The sequence below is a fragment of the Egretta garzetta genome, unplaced genomic scaffold (genome assembly GCF_000687185.1).
Source record: "Egretta garzetta isolate BGI_Z169 unplaced genomic scaffold, ASM68718v1 scaffold38, whole genome shotgun sequence".
In the NCBI taxonomy this organism is placed as follows: domain Eukaryota; kingdom Metazoa; phylum Chordata; class Aves; order Pelecaniformes; family Ardeidae; genus Egretta; species Egretta garzetta.
In genome coordinates this window covers 3,070,260-3,092,380 of record NW_009260667.1, presented here as the reverse complement: position 1 = coordinate 3,092,380, position 22,121 = coordinate 3,070,260, and the positions used below count along the sequence as shown (strand labels likewise).

General features: G+C 40.1%; 1 protein-coding gene across 1 annotated transcript in view; it reads right to left on the bottom strand.

The window, feature by feature from the left end:
* Positions 1-8,392: 8,392 nt before the first annotated feature.
* Positions 8,393-22,121, bottom strand: part of NR2C1 (nuclear receptor subfamily 2 group C member 1) — a 40,853-nt gene continuing 27,124 nt past the window's right edge. Inside the window, exons 10-13 of the mRNA XM_035901000.1 lie at positions 19,821-19,956; positions 18,248-18,385; positions 13,862-13,967; positions 8,393-13,337 (exon numbers count right to left, since the gene is read on the bottom strand). Coding sequence (XP_035756893.1) covers positions 13,163-13,337; positions 13,862-13,967; positions 18,248-18,385; positions 19,821-19,956 — 555 coding nt within the window. The 3' untranslated portion in view covers positions 8,393-13,162. The remainder of the gene's footprint in view (positions 13,338-13,861; positions 13,968-18,247; positions 18,386-19,820; positions 19,957-22,121) is intronic.

The window sequence follows — 22,121 nt, the reverse complement described above, 5'->3', positions numbered from 1 at the left end:
GATGGGGCCGTCCAGGCCGCGTACGGCGTGGAGCGGGCGCGCCGTGGCTCTCCCTGGCCTGCACCTGAGAACGGGCAGGGAGGGAGATGTCCTGTCCTCCGGGCAGCCGGGTGCTGCCCTGCCCAGCTGCCGAGCACGTTACTCCTGACCCTGCCTCCGCTTCGCAAGCCGCTCTTCAGCCATCCCCTCCTGCTCAGTGGCCCACTCCGATGAGGAATATGCTGCATCGGCCGCGTTGACGCTCCTGCAAATAGATGTAGGCTGCAGTTAGACGCCCCTGACCACCTCTTCACCAGGCTGTAGGTGCAGAACTCCCTCAAAACCCGTCTTCGCAAATGCACGTCTTCCTGGCTGTTGGCCATTGCAGCAACCCTCTGATGGAGCAGGATCCTGCTTGAACAGGACCCTGGTATCCCAGGTACTGCCTCACCAGCTGGAGGGGTGACAATTTCCCTGGACTGGCAGACCACGCTCCTCCCAGTGCAACTAGCTTGTGGGTTGCTTTGTTTGTGGTAAGAGAGCAACTATCCAGAAACATACCCAACAGTGAGATCCTTCTTCTGGCCTTTGTTAAGGTTGCCAAAGGGTATCTGCTGATGAAGACCCAGAGATTTGGGTTTCCAATCTACATAGTGTAGTTCCATAAAAAGAGCATTTGCCTACTGCTTACATATGAAGATCAGCAAAAGGCAAAGAACTTTCAGATAGGGAAAAAACCCCCTTTTTAATAGAAATGTCTACTGTCTATCCCTTGCTTCACACCGGTCACAAGATCTGTGATGAGAAAAGAGTTACCAAGGCTGGCAGTGAGGATTCCCTAGATCAAAAATTAGGAGATAAGGGAGGTGACATCTCCCCCCATGCAGACTGTGGGTGATGGTCAGAGAAGAGCTTAACAGTCTTGCCTCTCTCTGGCTTTTACCAACTCTGGCAGGCCATTAAGGAACATGTACCTCTTACCTCTTCCACCTCTCCACCCCACCATCTCCATCTTGTCGCACTGCCTTCTCCTCGTTCCGCACCAGCAGAAAGAAATATTTTTGATCGCCCTGCTGTGGACGTTGGGAGTGCTTTACTGCTGCCACTGCAAGGCTAGTCTGGCAAGGTGCAGAAACTACTTCACTGACCTTCACAAGGCTAGGGCTACACAAGCCAGCCAAAAATAGATCCACGGTACCTTGTCAGAGCAGGCAGGACTTGGAAAAGCACCTGGTAAACACATCATCGGTGCTGCAACTAGCACTGGCCAATCAGCAGAGCCTGGCCAGACAGCACGGAGAGACCAAGCTGCTGGGCGCTGACGCCGTCGGAACTGGGGATTTGGGAAGGGACAAAGCAGGAGCTGAAGTGAAAAATGAAGTAGGTGGTGTTAAACCTGAAAGGAAAATGAGACTGGGACCAAGTTCCCAGTGTGGAAATATAATACCCATTTCAACGTAAAGTCTAGTGGTCTTAAGTTTCCCATTCAAAATTTTTTAATTTGAACACAAGTGATTTTGTGTTCAAACACCAAACACAAGCCCTGCTGATTCAGTGCTCTTTCCTCTAACCATGGCATCTGTTTCGTGGTAAGTCTCAGGCTTCTGTACACTTGTGGCAGGTTATTTGCATTTTCACAATCAAAACTGAGAAAATTTATTAAATGTATTAAAATAGGCTCAGATAATTGTACATTACGGGCAGAAAAACAGGGACGAACATTTACAGTCAGAATTTACTCATTTTGTTGTCTAACTATACACAGAAACCATCTTTTGATATAAACTACTGATGATGGAGTGTAAAATACAAAAGAAATGTAGTTTAAATTAGGTCAGCCAACTTTTGACGCATTGGATGTGTTCAACTCTTGAACCAATTTCTAAGCCTATTCCTGGTTCACGTAACTGGGATCATTTTCATTCACAGAGAGTATAATTCCGTGAGCATTTTCTCTGCTGGCAGTGAAATAACAACAGGGTTGGGTTGGTTTTTTTTTTTTTCCCCCAAGGGTTAAAATTACCTGGATCACTTCGCTGATCTATGTGGCACCATGGTTCTTAGACTGAGACCACTGTGGAGGATAGGGCATTGTGACACAAAGCTGGAAGAAAGGACCAACTTCCTAGTGTGACTTTGGTCCTAGGGAAGATTTTGTGGGAATACATTCTTCATAGCAGGAACATTTTACAGCATCTTCATTTTGATTTTTCTTTGTACTATTTTTCTCCATTAATTGGGTCAAGTGAGATCTCCACTGAGAATTTCCTTAGCTCATAACTGCTCAAGTTGCACCACACCTGCTTAAACTGCTTTTGTTAACGTGTTTGGTCAGCGAGCATGAAGAAAGAATCTTAGTATTGTGTTCAAAATTCTCCCTGAACTTGGTGCAAACGTCACAGTCGAATGCAGTGGAGTGCAAATGCAAGTATAGCGTCTTCCTAAGAATTTATTTGGGCATCTTTGGGAGACAGCACTGAAATGCTGTCTCGTCACTCAAGAAACTTAAAAAAACTCACGCATCCATAAGAAATATTTCATTCCCAGTTTTTAAAATTTAAGACTCTAATGTTAGATGTTGCTTTTGTTCCGCAAAAGTTAGTACGCTGAACCTTGCTGCCTCAAAAACCCCTTGCTAAACACATTTAGTGCCACCTTGTTTTTCTCCTGTGGTCCAAGTAAATGGCACAGAATTACTGACAGAACTTTTTCAGGCCTAAAAAACCCCTTCTCAAGTCTGAACAGGAGTGAGTTGCTTCTTTTCTAATAGAGATTCAGAGTGTAACAAACAGGAACGTATTTTTCAAAGATAAATCCATTTCCTGAATGACTTGAAGGATGGCCTGCAACTTCCCTTGACTTTGACGGCACACAACACTCTCACTGAACCCTACATATTTTAGTTTTTCTTTAAAGACCTTTATTCAGTGATAAAATTGCTCTTGAAAAACCTGAGTTCATATATCCTCGGAAAGTGGAAAAATCAACTGATCTACAGAGTAGTTCCGTATTTACACTTTACCTTAGAAGAACTAATTTTACTACGTTTGTCTATTCCACTGCCATTCCTTCTATTGTTAGTATGGAAAGTCACATACATTTATTCTGGAATGGTTCACAACTGTGGAACATACATCTGCAACATTAACTGGAATTCCTTTTCTTAATTAAACTAAGAAACAAATCCAACAGAAGAGACACTAACAAATAAGACCAAGCTATGCAGATTTTTTTGAAAACGTTACCACTTCCTGCCTCATCCTTCTAAAACTGCAGAGTTCTAGAAGCGAAGTCCAATCCACGACAGAAGTCTCCACAATTCAGTGTCCAGTCTCTAACCATAGTTTCCCTCCCTCTAGACTAAAAAATGCAATATCTAATGCGTTCACTAATGGATTTTTTTGGCCACTCCTATAATCTATATTATTTCCCAGAAGCACAATGAAAAAGTTTTGTCACTTGGGTTCATTTGCTTTAAAAGATTAAAAGGTAAATTAACAGCCTGGAACTAAAGTGTGATTTTACTAAAAAACATACATATTTTATAATTTTCAAAAACCATTCAAATAAAAAAAAAAATATATATATACACACACACCTCTGTGACAACAGTAAAACACTCAAAACTTCCAGAATAATAAATTTACTGGCACTTTTAGAAAACACCTGCCACTTCGTGGGACCTGTTCGGGTTACGTCTCCAGCAGTAACTCCACCTTTATCTTCCGTTTCCTAATGACAAAATTCCACTGGTTGCGGGGTGAAAGAATAGCTCATTGTACAGCTGTTCCTCAGCTAGCCTTCATTAGCCAAAGTACGTGGCTCTTCAGTTTGCTCCCTAGTAAAACTCTTAGGATGAAGTAGAATTTAAGTTGTCATAAAGGAGCTTAGACACCTCATGAACAGCTTCTTGAAAGGGATTAGACTGCAGGTCTGTAGAGCACCAGAAATCTGCAGCACCAAAGCCACAGAGTCAGCTGCTCATTAAGTCTCTTCCCAACCAACTTTCTTGTTTAGGAAGTTGGTATTACCAGGAGCTTCAGAGCATGGCAGTTTGGTCCTCTGGATGTCCAGTGGACAGTTCTGCTGAGGGATATCATAGAATCATAGAATGTTTTGGGTTGGAAGGAACCTTTAGAGGTCATCTAGTCCAACCCCCCTGCAGTGAGCAGGGACACCTTTAACCAGATCAGGTTGCTCAGAGCCCTATCCAACCTGGCCTTGAATGTTTCCAGGGATGGGGCCTCCACTACCTCTCTGGGCAACCCGTTCCAGTGTTTCAATACCCTCATTGTAAAGAATTTCTTCCTTATACCTAGTCTAATTTATCCTGTTTTAGTTTAAAACCATTACCCCTTGTCCTGTCACAACCAGCCTTGCTAAAAAGATTGTCCCCATCTTTCCTATAGGCTCCCTTTCATAGAATCGTTTAGGTTGAAAAAGAACTTAAGATCATCAAGTCCAACCATTAACCTAACACTGCCATTCTACCACTAAACCATGTCCCTAAGCACCTCGTCTACCCATCTTTTAAATACCTCCAGGGATGGAGACTCAACCACTTCCCTGGGCAGCCCGTTCTAATGCTTGACAACCCTTTCGGTGAAGAAATTTTTCCTGATGTCCAGCCTAAACCTCCCCTGACGCAACTTGAGGCCATTTCTTCTTGTCCTGTCGCTTGCGACTTGAGAGAAGACACTGACACCCCACCTCACTACACCCTCCTTTCAGGTAGTTGCAGAAAGCGGTAAGGTCTCCCCTCAGCCTTGTTTTCTCCAGGCTGAACCACCCCAACTCCAGGCTTTAAGTACTAGATGGCCTCAATCAAGTCTCCCTGCAGCCTTCTCTTCTCCAGGCTGAACAAGCCCAACTTCCTCAGCCTGTCCTCATAGGAGAGGTGCTCCAGCCCTCGGATCATTTTTGCAGCCCTCCTCTGGACCCGTTCCAACAGGTCCATGCCCTTCTTGTGCTGAGGGCTCCAGAGCTCGACACAGTACTCCAGGTGAGGTCTCACCAGAGCAGAGGGGCAGAATCCCCTCCCTCGACCTGCTGGCCACGCTTCTTTTGATGCAGCCCAGGATATGGTTGGCCTGACAGCACACATATACGATACGCTATATTAATTCAGAAGAACGCATGGTGGAGCGGCTCCACCTAGTTTATCTGCTCTCACAGGCAACTCCACCACAGAAGTTTAGTTAAATGCATCCCCAGAACATCACTTCTGTGCTATCCCCCTTTTCCCCTACCACTCCACACCAGCCACAAATACTCTTCTCTCCTTATCAGCACCCCAACCTTCCCCTAATCCAAGCACAGTTAACTTGAAAATATATTTGAGCAAGCATTACTACAAGATCCAGTTACTAAAAAATAATCTGGAAATGCATTAGTTCAGCCAGTATCAACAGCCACAAAAACCTTAAGCGTCCAGGCGTCGATACTTGAAGACAATGATACTCGGTGGCCCAAATGACTTGCTTTCATCTCCAACGCAGTGACTCAGAGGACACACTTGGTTCCTGCACTCAAGCCAAAACGCACAACCCTGACTTCTTCCCATCTAGATTCATGTGGGAAAAAATTGTATTGTATTCTGTATTAGCCGTTGTATATCAGAGCAAGGGTAGGGCTTTACACGAGAGAGCTCAGAGGGTAAAGGAAGACTGAGGTGGCCAAGAAGCGCTGTTCACAGGCGTGTATGAACACGAGACTGTACACACAGAAAAACAGAGGAGCTCATGAGAGATGGATACATATGATGAAATGCAAATGTTCATTGGGGTGATTTGGTTGAGGTTATGAAGAGGAAAGGCAAGACTGGGCGCTAGGGATGTTTGTTGAGTAGAGGGAAAAAGGGAGATGCCACGAGGAAACAAAGTTGGAGAGTTCCCAGCCAAATTTTTGCTATTCACCAGAAGAGCACTTTTTTCTCGAGAGCATTTCCTCTTCCCTTCAGAGGTGACCAAAAGCGTGTGGAAAGTAATTGATTAGCAGTCTGATTGGCGAACATGCTCTGTAGAAGTTAGGGCAGGTCCAGAGGAGGACCACAAACATGGTCAGAGGGCTGGAACACCTCTCCTATGAAGAAAGGCTGAGTTGTGGTTGTTCAGCCTGGGGAAGAGAAGGCTACAAGGAGACCTTATTGTGGCCTTTCAATAATTAAAGGGGGCTTACAAGAAAGATGGAGGAAGACTTCTTACCAGGGCCTTCAGAGACAGGATAAGGGCCAATGGTTTTAAACTGTGAGAGGGTAGATTGGATGTAAGGCAGAAATTCTCTGTGAGGGTGGTGAGGCACTGGCACAGGTTGCCCAGAGAAGCTGCAGATGCCCCATCCCTGGAAGCGTTCAAGGCCAGGTTGGAGGGGGCTTTGAGCAACCTGGTCTGGTGGAAGGCGTCCCTGCCTACGGCAGGACTAGGTGATCTTTGAAGGTCCCTTCCAATCCAACCCATCCCATTCTGTCATACTATGATTCTAAGTACTGAGAAAGGTAAGTTTTTAAAACAGAAGCAAGAGAGATCCCAGAGTAAGTTTTGATGGGGAAGAGACTCTAAATGCTTATTTCCAGCTCTCATAATTAGTAAACTCGTTGCATCATCCAAACTTTATCTTTTACCAGTGCATCTTACAAGCATTTTCTCTGCAGTGTGTCAGTGGGTAATTAATTTACTTCATGATAAAAACATTTCAGAATTTAAACATGGAAAGAATGGTAGCTCATTTCTCATTTGGGATGCTGTTCTGGGCTATCTGCACATTCATACAAACACCACAGTCATTTATAATAGAAGACAAAGACTAAAAAAAAAATTACACTTTTTCAGTTATCATTGAGAGATCAGTTCTGGAGTAAACCAAAACTTGTGATAATTTCACGATTTTTTAACATTAATAAATCCATTATTTATCCATTAATATTTGAAAATGAGATAGTTAAACCCGAACACCTGAAGTCTGTATTTCTTTCAAAAGAAAAAAACCTGTGTTCAACCACGCTCTGACTCCCAACCTAAAACTGTTCCATAATGAATCAAATAATCATTTCCAAATATACACGATTGCATTATAAGACATGAAGATCTGTGATTGGGGTTCATTACAATACATATTTTTATGTAGTCTTTTAAGAAGCAAAAAATTGGTAAATTATATTTTACAATAAATTATTAAGTTTTCAAATTCATAGGCTAGAAAGTAGTAAGCATGGAAACAAAGGGTTAGTAGCAAGAAAGATTAGCAAACAGCAAGATAGTGCAGCTATCACAAATCCCAGAGACTGAACGTAATCGACAATACTACACTGTGTAATAAAAGCGTGGAAGATCCACACTCTTTGTAATCATATAGACTGAGTCAGGTCTGTAAGTCAACCCATACAAAACACTTAACAAAGTCATAGGTTATTGCAATTGTTTTCTATAATAGAAAGTTACTATTTATTTTTAAAAATACAGCCAAAATAGAATTTGCCAATTTAGCCAGGTTTCAAGACATTTACAGTGATTTTTTTTATATAATGGCAAGACAACTACAGCGACACTGTAATGCTTACACTGCAACTGATGCACTAGCAAACTGCAACGGCTGAGCAAAACGAACAGACGAGTTGCAAAATGAACAGACTGACTTTCACTGACACTGAAGATCACACAAAGAGAGTAAGTGTATGGACAGGCAAGTTTGTAACTGCAGGAGGTATTGCAATGAATGTACTTTGGAAAAAGTTTAAAATATAACAATTATTTGCACTAGGAACGTTACCAGTATGAAACAAGCAACCTAAACCCACATAATGTATGTACAACATACTTTAATGACAAATATTTGAACTAGGAAGCTTATAATATGTAACGTTGCTCCCATCTTTAATGACAGGATTCTAAAATGTGTAAAATTGTTTTTCCTTTCACGTGATTTATATTAAAATGATTTTTCTTGCTCTTAATATTGAAAATTTTAAAGCTGTTGAAACCAAACTTGCCCTTTCATTGGCAAAAAGACTTCTTAATTTTTGGCTAGTAAATGCCACAGTTTGGTTAAATCCTGGTTGGTTGTGAAAAAATGTCAGACTGCTGAAGATCAAAAAGTTGAAAAATAAATTAAAGGTGAAAGGAAGGGATGACAAAAATAATGAGATATTTTAACATCCACAGTGGAGTGAGTTTCAGTATTTCCATTTTTGTTAGCTGATTAGCAGTTTTACTATACAGCATGAAAGAAACCAGTAGTATTAGCCAGCCTGTCATTCAGTAACAATGTTTATTCACAAGACTATAAATGACGATAAATCACACAGGTGGTAATGTGAGACCGTGTCATCATAAAGAAATAGCTGTTAGAAACACTAGGGGCCTGAGCTGAAGGTAACTTAATATGCTCCACTTAACTGAGCAGCAGTTATCTTAACAAACCCAGAATGTCGCTGCTCAGCCTAATGAGCTGCTGCATTATTCTCAGATGACTGCCACGCTTCACATCCAGAAATAAGGAAAACCCATGTTCATCCCTGTATTAATTTACCTGTTTTAAAGCTCCCATTCCTGAGAAAACCCAGTTATACCTCATTCCTTATCAAAAGCGTGACTTGATAGTTGAAGAATGATTAATGAAATTATTTTTAAATGATTAATGAAAAATCTTGATGAGCAAAGTGAGTAACACTGAAGCAACAACCTGCAGTACGGATTCCCTACCTTCTAGGTCATCATGAAGCCAAAAGAGATTACTTGCCAGGCAGCACAGGCCGGTTGCACCCTGCCTTTAAATCAATACTGAACTTACGATGAAAATTTATTATTATGAAAAAATGTAAGAAAACTTTTGGGGAAAAAAGGTTACTTACCAGTAGCCAGAGCTCTTTGCAATGCGTTGTGTGAATGCACGTTTGCTCTACAGAGGTCCAAACATCAGAGGTATCCAAGAACATAAAATGGGGGGGTTTGGCCCCGGTGTGTACTCGTATCTCTCCCTTTTCCTTGCCTTGACAGCAAGCAGTTACAATATTCTGTCAGCCACACATAGCCTGGGAGAAGGGTATGTGGTTATGGCATATATGGACATCACACAAGTAGCTAGGAGCTCTTTGAGACAGGCAACTTTTCTTTACGTACATAGCCATGTACATGGCCACACCACAGATAATTAAGCATCCCAGTATTCTTAGAAAAAGGTGGCTGGCAGAAACTTCTTTGGTCTTTGGTTGATTTCTTGAACTAGTTGTCCAGTTTGCAAAGATGTGAAAGAGATATTATTGAGCAAAGCCTCAAATGTAGTCTGAGAACTATGAAGAGTATCTCCTGACCCCTGATGGGGACTCAACCATACTGTTCAAGAGACGCAATACAGCCCGTTACCTAGTTTGGAGACGGTTATCCTGTTTGATTTCTCAGCTGGTCAAGAGAACTAGATTAAAGATACTCTGAAAGTCTCTGTCCCATGCGAATAAGAAGACAATGTTCTCTTGCTACCCAACACGTGACAGGAAATCTCAGACCTGAAAATACAGCATTTAACAAGAAAAACATGGATGGGTGAATTTCCTGATTCTGTGATCTGGCAGATATGCCAGATGAAGTCCAAGGGATTTGCATGTGGGAGGGGAAAAACTCAGCCATTGGGCTTTGGATCTTCTGCTGCCCAGCAGAGGTGATGGGCATCAAAAAGAACAGCAAGGACATGTTTCAAACACATGAATTTAAACAACCTGATGTGAAACATGACCAAGGTTCTTGTGCTTTTGAGTTAACACATCCTAAGTAGTCTTGACCCAGCAGTCAGTGGTAATGGCAGTCCAGACGTTACTGAAGTAGGCTAACTTGTATTCAGACTAGGGCACAAAGAGGAAGCAAGAACAGAAATCCAGAGAAAGTAAGGGTCTGAGGCCATCTCCTCTAAAATAGTGCTCTGACAAAAAAAGCAAAAAAAGCCCCAAAAAGCAAAACAGAAGTATACTGGCTATAGAAAGGCAGCTAAATACCCATCAAGGAATACAGGAACCTTGCTAGGGCATGTGGTCAGGAAAGCTAAGGCTCAGCTAGAACTGAAATTGGCTGAAGATGTCAAGACCAACAGGAAAGCATTCTTCAGATATGTGAGCAGTAAGCAGAAGCACAAGGGAGACACAGACCCATTGCCTAACAGGGCAGAAAACCTACTCACTAATAATGCTGACAAGGCAGAGGTTCTCGCTATCTTCTTTGCCTCTGTCTTTGCCAGCATAGCTGGATTGAAGAGCACAGGATCAAGTGGCTATGACAATGCACGTGTTGACCCAAGCAGTAGCAGAGGAAGGGCTGGTGTGCAGCCTCTTGCAAGGGCTCGATCCACATAAATCCATGGGCCCAGAGGAAATCCACCCTAGGGTATTAAAAGAAGTGGCTGACACTGGTGCAAGGCCACTGTGTATAATCTTTGAAAAGTCTTGGAGATCTCAATGTAAGAAAGAAATTTTTTATGCTGAGAACAATCAATTGCTGCAACAAACTCCACAGGGATGTGGTGGAGTCTCCTTCACTGGAGGTTTTCAAGATGTGATCGGTCAGGGTGCTAGATCATCTCCTCTAGGCTCCCCTTCCCACGGAAGGTTGGACTGGATGACCTTTCAAGGTCCCTTCAAACCTGGGCGGTTCTATGATAAAGTTGGATGAGCCGAGGGATTCAATTGCTAAATATTTACGTCAATAGAAATAGTGGTATTTTCCCAGCTGTTTCTGCAGCTGGATGGTACCACGCAAGAGGCTGCATCAGCTGAATCTTTTGGCCAGCTGTAAACAAAGAACTGTAAATCACACCTGAGGCTCAAGCTGCAGGGTGGAAGATTTCTGCAAGGATGTGAGAGAGATTTGCACAACGTACTGCATTCAGAAGGAACCCAAGCTTTTATTTCCATCTTACTATTATCTGGGTTACATGAATCTTGAGAATATTGGAGTAAAAAACTTCAAAGAGTATTGGAATGCCTAGGAAACCACCTCCAAAATATTCAGGAGTGATGTGCTGTCAGCTTCCTTAAAAGGTTTACCCCAGAGGACTGCAAATGTCCCATGCCTGTTGGGGCCAGAATTGGGTTAGGAGTAGCACAGGGCTAGAAAGCAGGGTCATAATTTCTAAGGAGAGCTGAGCTGAAGAATGATGTACCTCCCCACCTGCAACCTGGTCCCACGGATAGCAAGACAGGCCTCTAACCCCCAGGGAGAGAACAAGCACAGCATATTGGCAGCAACTGTCTTTCAGATTTCCATAAGCCCTGCTGATGAGGTGCATACCTCCTGAAACGCAGAGGAGTAGTCCTCACACTGCTCTCCAGGGAACACAGATGAAGAGCTTGAATCCTGCACCCTTCGGAAGGTGGAATGTGGGATAAGCTCAGCTGCCATGGCCAGCTCCAACACTGAAAGCTGCCCTCCAGCAAGTCTGTAAGTGCCAAAGCAGAGCAAGGGGGGGTGCTTCCATCCCATCAAGGGCCCTCAGCACCGAGTGCTTTGGTCTGTGGTACTGGATATGACCGGTCCTGTAGTACAGCCTCAGATTACAGAGTTTGGGTGGAGGAAGATCCAAGCAGCTCAGTGAGCAGAATCGAAAAAAACCACAGAAATTCAGTGCCAGAGGCAGTTCTCTGATTCTTTTTGGCTGGTTGAGATCTTCAGGTGCTAAGAAAACCCACAGAACTCATCCAAGCCTCATCTAGTAGTCTCTTGGTGTTAGGGTGGCCTTGGAGCTGCCAGTGCAGAGTGGGCAAAAGCCCCCATTTAAGCTCATCTTTTGGCTAAGCAATTTCTGGTGCAACCATGTGTTTCTTGATTGGGTGAGGCTCTTCTTCACCCAGTGTTGCAAGAGAAAGAGAAGGTTTATGATAAACAGAACTCAGCCTTGATTCAAGATTTAGATAATCCTAAACGCTAGTGTCACAGGTAGACCACCACTTTTACTAGGATACTCCTCTCATTTTAAGCAATGGGTATTAAACGCGCTAGGAATGTTTAACTTCCTGATGCAAAAGGAAGCAAGAACAACCATATGTCAATGTTACTTGTCAGTGAGGCACATGCCTCAAGACAGAAAAACATTTAAACCCATCCTTAGATGGAGCTGTGGAGTATGATTCAGGCAACATATATGAAGTATCTAGACCCATTTCTAATAAGGAAAGGAAAAGCAGCAGAGACCATGCTCCCATAGGGAGGGGCACTGGATTTGACAAACTCGAATTTAAAAAATAATCATACGAGACTGGTTGGAGAAGAGAACTACATAGCCAAAGGCTGACAATAATAAAAAAAATAAAGACATGAACACAAGTTAAGAGGCATCTAGAACGCTTCCATTGTTGTGCGCTGAGTAAGATAGAGGGAGGGGTAGTGTGAAAAAGCTCTAACTTCTGAGACCAGAAAAAACAGGAGGGTGCTGTCTTTGAATACCTGCAGTATACACTTCCCTGTTAGTTTTCATAGTATAAACCAGCTGATGTCTACCAAGACATACTACTACAACACAGTATTCCTTTGCATCCACAAAACAGTCAGTACCTACCCTTTGCTGCGTCACTTTTGATCAACTGCATCAACATATCATCAGGGTATTTTAAAATGTGAACTTCCTCTACTTTCCCTGCACTTGTAATGGTGTCCAGTGTTTTCGTTCAACAAGAAACAAATCTCTCTTCAAAACAACAGGAACAACTATGTTTAGTTATCACCGTCTTGTTTCCATGGAAACACCGGTCTTTTTGATGTTTGATCATGTATTTTCCATTCTATCAGTGAGAAGGAACTAGTAGCAAAACACTGAAAACACAACTCAGAGAGGAAAGTTAATTTATTTTTCTAAAACATCAAACTAAGTTCAGATACCTTAGTCCAGTCAAAGCTGCTTCAGTTTCTTCACAAGCCTGGACTCCATAAACAAATATTCCAAGTTCATCTATCTACAAAAATAGGATGGACAATTCTTGACTTTCTTCAGATATCAAGTTAATTTACAAGTCCGTGAAGATCAGATGAAAAATAGGAAGCGATCCTATATTCCTTAATACACTCCACCACGTTTCCCAAGTGTACTGGAAAGGAGGAATATCAGCCTTCTTTGGAAAGGTGCACGGGAAGGCTTATTGCCATCTCTTGGAGACAGGGTATGCATTTACATCACCATGACTGCCATGGTACAGAATCCTTGACTGCTACTTTTATACGGCATGACCAATTATCTGGGAGTTGTAGTCCGCTGTCTCCATTCGCAGAATATATGGGATGATGCTATCTATCTGAACATTTCCAATTAGTCCTGCAAAAAACAGCTCTTCGGTGATGGCAGCACTCATCAGCCTAAGAGCAGGCAATCGGAGAAGAAGTCTAGACAGTCTGGAAAACAAGTTTGGTAAAGAGTGTTACTTGTGGTCACAGATTTTGGTGTTATTCACAGTCACGTTATCAGCAAGAGAAGAGAAAAAATTAACGGGACAATACTGGTCAAAATTTGCTACATCTAGTTCATGAAAGGCTGAAATATTTAAATCAGTAGAGTATTAAATTGATGTGCAGTCATGTCTTCAACAGTACTAAAAATGTGAATATGCCTGTCAATTACATGGGTTGTATAATGTTTGGACTTAAGACTAAATGAGGAAATATTCCAGGTAGGTACAATTCAAAATGAAAACATTAAAAATATTTATTTTATTTCCAAGATTTCATTTTGGAAATGAGTAATTTGAGTAGATAAATAATATGATATGTATGAGTACATGCATAATATTTGAAGTGCTCTAATTTCTTACCTTTAGAGAGGTAACAAGGAAGCGTGCGTATTTAGTACAAGAAATACTATACAAATCAGTATCTCTCTGAAAAGAGACTCAATCAAGTAAGCATGTAAGTTTACAGACCTGTAAGTATCATCTGGATATGCTTTTGTTACATAGTCTTGGAATTCCATGTAAGCCTTTTCTTGAAATTTCTCAATCTGTACCACATTTTCTAGACCTGGGTGATCTGAAAAAAAACCACTCTACATTGTTATACCTGTTCTATGTAAGATGCACTAAAATCCATGCAGATCATCTAATTATAGGCATACTGAAATCAAAATTTGGTCGCTGTAGCAACTTCACAGTTTTAGTGGAGGACACAGTTTTGCCTCCTTATATTTCTTTTCCTCTATGTTTATGTTTTACTTTGTTTTTTTATGAATACACCCAAACATTCTGAAGACTTCAAATAAATGCCGAGCTTACGATGTTTACATCAATCTTGATGATGCAGCTGTGTTCTCTGGGTAGTAGTAGAACAGCATTGTCTCAATACACTGACATTTATTGGAATATTGTATGCAGAAATAGCAGTTGGGTGGGAAGTGAAGGATAAAATTAAGATCAGTGGAAAAAGCAGAATGAAAGGCTATGAACCATTTGTCTGCTAAAAACCGCAGAAGGTAACTAGCAGATCATTCTTTCTCAACTGTTTGCTGTAAAATTTTCAAACATGCTAAACATAATTTTTAGGAGTGATTTAAACACTTGAAATTTAAATCTTGCTAAAATGAAAGGATATTAACCTAACTGCCAAATCACATTTGGAAATTATTACCCGGTAATTCTGAACACTTTATGTAGTTGTAATTTTTATTATCCATCTATCTTAATGTAAATATTTTACTGTCATAGTAGCATGAAAAATCATGCAATTTTGTTTTTGAGAAATGGGATCATAAACAAGCTGCCAAATTATGCCAAGTAAAAGATTATTTCTAACAGTCACTCCTCCTCTCCAAATAGATGGCCTTCTGTCAACAAACCCAGGAGTTTTTGGTCTAGCTCTGCAGATACAGAAGCTTTCAGAGCAATTTAGCAGTTTTGTGATACATTGGGCTCCCCTGAACACATCATTTCACAGAGGAGTATTTTGTCCTATACAGTAATTCAGTCCTTCTGAAAGCACGATTTCAGATTTATGCAGAGGACAAGAGGTTAACAAGCTCTTAAAGCTCGTAAAGAAGAGTTGTCGTTTACATGCAATATGCATTGCTTCCTGCTGCTGCTTTTAGAGCAATGTCAGAAACACAGCCTAGAAGTCAACTTCCGAAAACAACAGTTTGAAGACCACTGCTAGTACACTAGTAGCCATTTATAAAGATGCAAAGTCTTCTAGGCACTCCCTTTACGCTCATCTCTTTGCCCAAGGCTGTCTTGTGACAGTCAAACAGCTGGCTCGGCACAGAAGATTTTCAGTAATCTTCATGTCTCCAGCTATGGAAGACAGCAAATTAGCAGGGCCTACTAAAGTGGATGTTCTTACCTTAGGACTCTGCTGCTTGTGCAGCCCAGCCCCGGTCCTGTAGCAGAGCAGTAAAATACCTGGAATTGTAATTTCTGGCCTGTGAATCACTGCCAGAACATCCCTTTTGTTCAAGGTACTGAACACGACTTTCAGGTATATGAAGAGTTTGTTATATGGCTCATAGGATCAAGAATACTGAAAACATATTGCCATTAAAGCAGCTACAAATCATCAGGAATGTGATCCTGAAAGCACGTGAGCTAAAGAAAATTGATCTCAGTCAAGTGGCTGGATATAATCTTTTCCCACGATATTTTTCCTTCCAGCTTTTGTGTTGTCAAATGTAATCGGAAGGATCCAAATTAACTTCAGACTAAACAAATAAGTAAGTACTGCTTTGCAAGTGCATGCTGATTTGGGCTGGGATAGAGTTAATTTTCTTCATAGCAGTTGGTACAGGGCTGTGTTTTGGGTTTGTGCTGAGAACAGGGTTGATATCACAGGGATGCTTTCGTTCCTACTGAGCAGCGCTCACACAGAGCCAAGGCCTTTCCTGCCTCTCACCCCACCTCACCAGCGAGCAGGGCGGGAGGGGGGCACGAGAAGCTGGGAGGGGGCACAGCTGGGACAGCTGACCCCAACTGACCAAAGGGGTATCCCACACCGCATGTCGTCATGCTCAGCATATAGAGCTGGGGGAAGAAGAAGGAAGGGGAGACATTCAGAGTGATGGCGTTTGTCTTCCCAAGTCCCCTTTACGCGTGATGGAGCCCTGCTGTCCTGGAGATGGCTGAGCACCTGCCTGCCCATAGGAAGCAGGGAACGAATTCCTTGTTTTGCTTTGCTTTTGCTTTACCTATTAAACTGCCTTTATCTCAGCCCAGGAGTTTTCTCATTTTTACTCTTCTGATTCTCCCCCCATCCCATCAGGGGTTAGTGAGTGAGCAGCTGGGGCTAAATCATGACAAAGTATAAAAGGTTCCTAGAGAAACATTTTCTAGTGTCTAAGAGCATTGATTTCTTCAGACAGGCCAACAGATTCTGTCATAAATCCTAACAGACACTGTACAGACAAATGGGCTTGAGGTATTCTTCCATCATTTCATTTCTTTCCTGGAGCAAACTGTACCAGTTCTGAGTATGGGAATGCCATGAAAACACTGTTTTGGGGTAAGGAACACCTAAACAAGAATTAAGTCTCCTGCAAGCATTATCTACTGAAATTAAACAAGCAAACTCTCCCACCCTCCACTTAAAGAAAGTCTCTGCCTCTTCTGAAATAATGGTGAAAAGTCCAGGCAACACTTGAGTCCTCATCAGAAAAAAAAATTGCATTTTCATGTGCTCTTAATACTGCAATTAAACTCATGGTGGGTACTGCTTATCAGAAAACTGAAATAATTTCTGTGCTTCAGTGGACTGTAGAAGCAAACACATAAACCCACGCAAAATTCTCCTAGTCATGAGGACTGACAGCAGGATTATGTTCTACAGTGAAAACACTCAGGATCAGATTTTCCTTAGTGATCCACAACGGAAGAATATCACTGGGATATCCTCCAAGAATTTATCATCTTTCCTGTAGGTTTCTGACACCACTTAAACTGCCTCTTATTTGCAGGAACATTGTTCATCTCAGAAGCCTTCCACTAATGCAATAACAAAACAAAAAAAAAAAAAAGCAATGGAAGATACGCAGGGTCTTCTACTGGGAAATGTGGATACTCCTTGGAGACACTACATATGGAAAAGATCATGTAAATACGAGGGAAACTGCAAAGCAAGAATCTCTCAATTCTTATATAAATAAATATCTATCCATCTATCTATCTATATATCAGAAAACCTGCTTAAAATTTACATTTGGGAAGTGTCCAAGTTCCAAAAGATTTTCTCACCTCAAATAATTTTTCTGTGAAATGGTCAACTGCAACTGAATGGAAAAAGTTAGTTCTTCTCAGATCTAATAAATCTACAGAACTGACAAGAACCAAATACCCAGTTCTCCTCCGTATCCTAAACTACTGCTGGGGGGCAGGTCACCAAGATCCAGACAGCTTTTTAAAATTTGCTCTGATCTTTTCTATGGGACATCGGCATCTAAAAAAGGCAGAGGTACAAGGATTAAGGAATCTGTTGATGCTTTTAAATCTTTCTAATGCAAAATGGAGTGACTGAAGATTTACTTTCTAAATGTGACAGTGAAAAATTCCTGGAGATATAGGAAGTACTTGAGGTTTGTACATTTTTCTTTTATCAAAAGATTTGGTTTTGGTTTTATATTAAATCCCTAAATTCTGAATGATTAATCTAAGACCTGCAGTATACTGACATAATATCTGAATGCCTTCAGTGAAAAGGTAATGCTACAATTTTCAAATAAAGAAAATTAATTTTGTAATTTTCTAGAGTCCAGGCATATGTGGTACATAATCTAACTACTCAGTCACTATCTGTCATAAGCAGGGGACTCTTCTTCCTCCATATTGTAGACTAATCTCCCAGAAGGAAAAAAAAAAAAATCATTATTTTATCTTTGCTGTCTAGCGTATGTCCATTAATGTTACTTGGAGTATGTTAGGCAAATACTGTTCAGAAGACAGAAATAATAACGTAAGGGAATGTTTGTGGTGTTCATTCACCAGAAATGCTGTATGTAGTATTTATTTTCAAAATACCTATGTGAAGTGAGGTGGTATGTTTCTGTAATTTTGCACATGAGAATCGATGCCCAGAAAAACCCAACTTCAATCCACCTCTGCTGGATGTGCAAGAGCAACACTTCTGAAAATTAAACCGCAGGTCCTCAGAAAGAGTACCCCAGAAAGGAGGCACAGAGTGAAAAGCAATAAATGAATAAATACACCTTCCCAGATTCCTCAACAATTGAGGTGGTAATTCTACAGGTGATAGTAACTGCATATAATGAAACAGGCAGAAGTTATATGGCAAAAAATAGCACAGATTAAAGTTTTACATTTGGAATAATTACATACCAGGACTGAAGAGGACGATCGCTTTCAAATACGCATATTCATATCCATCTAAGCAAAGCTTAACCATGCTGTTACAGAACTCTTGCAGTTTGAAGATATGCTCCATTACTAATTTTCCTCTGTCTGTTGGCAGCTTATCTAAGTCAACACACACATAAAATATAAAACCCCCAAGTCAACACACATGCAAAAAATGTGGTCACACTGGATTTTTAGAAATAGTGATTTGTATTAGATTAAAACAGTGGGAAATCTGCGCCATCTGTGAACTCACATACTAGGTCTGAATAATCTTGACACAAACAATTATGGACTATTTTTGGTGTATTATGGGTATTTTTGGTGAACATGCTTAAAAACTATGTAGAGCAAAGTAAGTTCCCAAATTCCACTTGTATCACTCCTAGAGACATTCACAGATTTATCTGTTAATATCTGTAGCTGATCCATTACATTCAGTGGTTTAATCAATTTGTTTCAATTTTGTTAATTGTTTCAATTTTGTTACTTATAGGAGGATTTTGTGGATATTTTTAAAACATGAAAATCTCTCAGAAATAATTTTTTAATTCCCTTATCATAAAAGGAGAGGAAAAATCTAGTCTTGTGGGCTGCTTTTCTACAGCTTATCAATCTGGTTTTGCATACTATTAACAGCAGTGAATTTTCATCCACATAACAGCAAAGAACCCTAAAATCTAGTTAAACCAGAAAATGCTAACATTTTTGTATGTACATCTACCTTATTAAAAATGTGTTAAGACTATGCACAGATGATTATACTGGTTTTGACTGATGAGCTTTTAATGCTGACAACCTTGTGAGCATTCACAAGCACACAAAGAAGATTAGCTAGAAGACTCCCCTACCACTCAGAAGAACGTTTCCCTTCACTGTAGAGTAAATGAAAGAGGAGGCCAACTGACATCTCTTTCATTTGAATGGAAAATACACAAAAGGTGCAGGACATAGGATTAATAAGGAACGAAGTACACTTAGTGAAGATCTGTTGAAGACTTGCATGTAGTCTAAAACTGGTATACAGAAATCAACAAGCCAAGTTACGTAAAGGGAGTGCATCGCCAAGTTGGCATTCAGCTGCTTTCTTTCACAGCTATGAACAGCAAGGACAGGTGGGTCATTCTGTACTTTATACCCTTGATACAGAGGACTCATTCACAGTACACTTGTGTTCTTAACGTTGATGCTGCCTGAAATATTCTTAATTTGAGCTGATGTATATTAACAGAACAGCAGAACACTATTAGACATTATACAGACACACAATAAAAACAACCACAGTACATGTTAAGCTATATTAGATAGATGGGTTTGTTTTTTTTTTTAAATTGGGTAAGTACTAGCATAGCTGACCTGCAAAATTGCTAAAAATTCCATCTTGTGAGCTGTATTTTCTAGTATTATTTTGTTTCAGTACTAACCACAAAACACTTATAAACAATAAATTTTCATTAACAACTGAAGGATAAGTAAAAAGCTTCTGTGCAGTTCAAAACTTAAAAAACATGAAGTAATTCCCCAAGTCTGGCAATGTGCACAGTATACACCTTACCTTGCTGTAAACTGCCGTGAAGGTGATTAACAAATGCAGTTAATATAGTTGCCACATTCATAACTTGTGAACATTGTGCAAGACCAAGCGTAAAAAGTTCGTTCCAGCAGGCTTTTACTAATGATATGCTGTTATCCTGTCTATTAAAAAATACAATAATTCAACTTAACAAAACCAGCCATTTGCATTCACTTTTTTTTTCAATTTGAAGAACACTTCATAAAACATTCATTTAATTCAACATTGCAACCAGTACCAAAATGAAGCCCTGCATCAAAAGTATTTTTAGTTGCATGCTAGGATTAAAATACCTGTTTTAGAGTGACTTTTGTAAAGAAGTAATTTTTCTTTTAATGATCTAAAAGGAGACAGATTTCTATCAGAAAAGCAAGCTGAAGTTACAGTAAATGACAACTGTCTGGGCATATTCCATTATGCTAGTTTTCTTAAGATTTACGCTCATTGTTGAATAACATTTACATGCATGGGCAAAAAAAGTTTGCATTGTTCCTGTACTGTGGATGTAGAATAGACTTAAACGTTTTTTTTTCTTTTTACTTGAAATCTGGCAGGTTGGTATAATTTCTTAATTAAAAATACATGTGAAATGGAACACGTTAGATCAAGTTCCTGAGCTTCCTGACTGCTATTTTTTATATCCCCTTCACGTTTGGAATCAGGTTTGAAATACAGACTTCAAAGTATAAATAGAAGTCACAAAGATTTCTTTGCTGTAAAAATTAGTCCTTAAATTAAGTTTCATGTGTAGGCAATATTTTTTTTCAAATGCTGAAGCTTAATATTAGGTATGTCAATCCTTATTCAGGCACTTGCATATTAGTAACCTAACTTCCAGTATTGCCAAGCATCTCTAATTCCTAGAGCTTAACAAGAGCTCAGTACCTTAAAAAAGAAATCCTACCAGTGAGGAGTCAAATTCAGGTACCATGTTTCACAGTTTTAGCCAGTAAATATAAACAATGGAAATTTAAAAGAAGCACAAGACCTATCAAAGAAGAAAAGCATATTAAAGCTAGGATTTCAACTACAAAAATACAATGGAATGGATTTTTTCAAAAACGTTGATGTAATCTTCAAGAACATTTCTGATGATTTACTGCACTACTAATATGCCGAATGACAGATTAATGTACTGGATTACAGAGAGCTTGCCTAGAGCAGTATTTTTTACTATGATCCAGTCCTTGTTACGGTAGACATGATACTGTACATGCAGCTTCTACACATATTTGTCATATCCCCATTCATCTCCTGTCAAAGAGATGCTTCTATGCTGAAGAACAGTGAAAATAGGACATGCTGGCTACTCAGCTGGTGTATGTGTAGATAAATACCACCTAGAACAACTCTATGGCTGATCAAACTAAGACCAGAACCAGCTGATCAAACTAAAGCAGCCTCAAAAAAACTAGGAGGCGGTAGCCAGCCTGATGAACATTTCATGAGGAATTGCTCTTGCCTACTAAGATCCTTGTGCAGAAAGATGAAGTAAGCAGTAACTTGGTATCATTACCTAAATCAGCATGCCAAAGCCAACTATCTTGCTAAGACTAAGGAAAACATTGCCTGAGGAGGGAACCACCTGGACACAATTATCTACCTTCCTTACAAAAACATTACTATGGTTTTGTTTTGGGTCATCAACTCCTCTCAATTACTAGTACCATTTTCTCTTCCATTTTAAAAGTGAAATGAGTCACCCTTCTAAAAGTGAAAATTGTAGTACATAATGTGCTCAAACTAAAAAAAAATCCTGCATTAATTTCAAACAAATCTCCACTTGAAAAAAGTTAGTATTTAAAGCTCTTCAAAAAGAAAACTGTGTATTTATGTTAAATGGTGTTTAAATACTACTGTTGCCCATGATCTTGACTAGGACTGTATATGTTAACACAGGTGAATATTAAGACTACAAAGACAGCCTACTCTTCCATTGTTTTATTCAAACAGAAAAATATATTGGGAAGTAACATGTTCAAAAAATACACAGATCTTCTATAAGCATTTCTTGTTAAATCTTTTCGGAGAGACAAGTTTTCTGTACAACATTTTATTTTTAAAAAGTAATTCTCATTTGTCGTTGTAACACCAATTTGCAGTGTCTGCTACAAAAACTTCTTAAAAATGTATAATGATCTAATGTACTATGCTGATTTGCTATGCATTTTGAAATTCTGCAGGGCAGCAATTTCTACTAAATTAAAACATCATATTTACCCTTGTTATTGTTTAACTTTATAGAATTTTACTTTTTCCTTCTCTAAAACACAGGCTTCAATT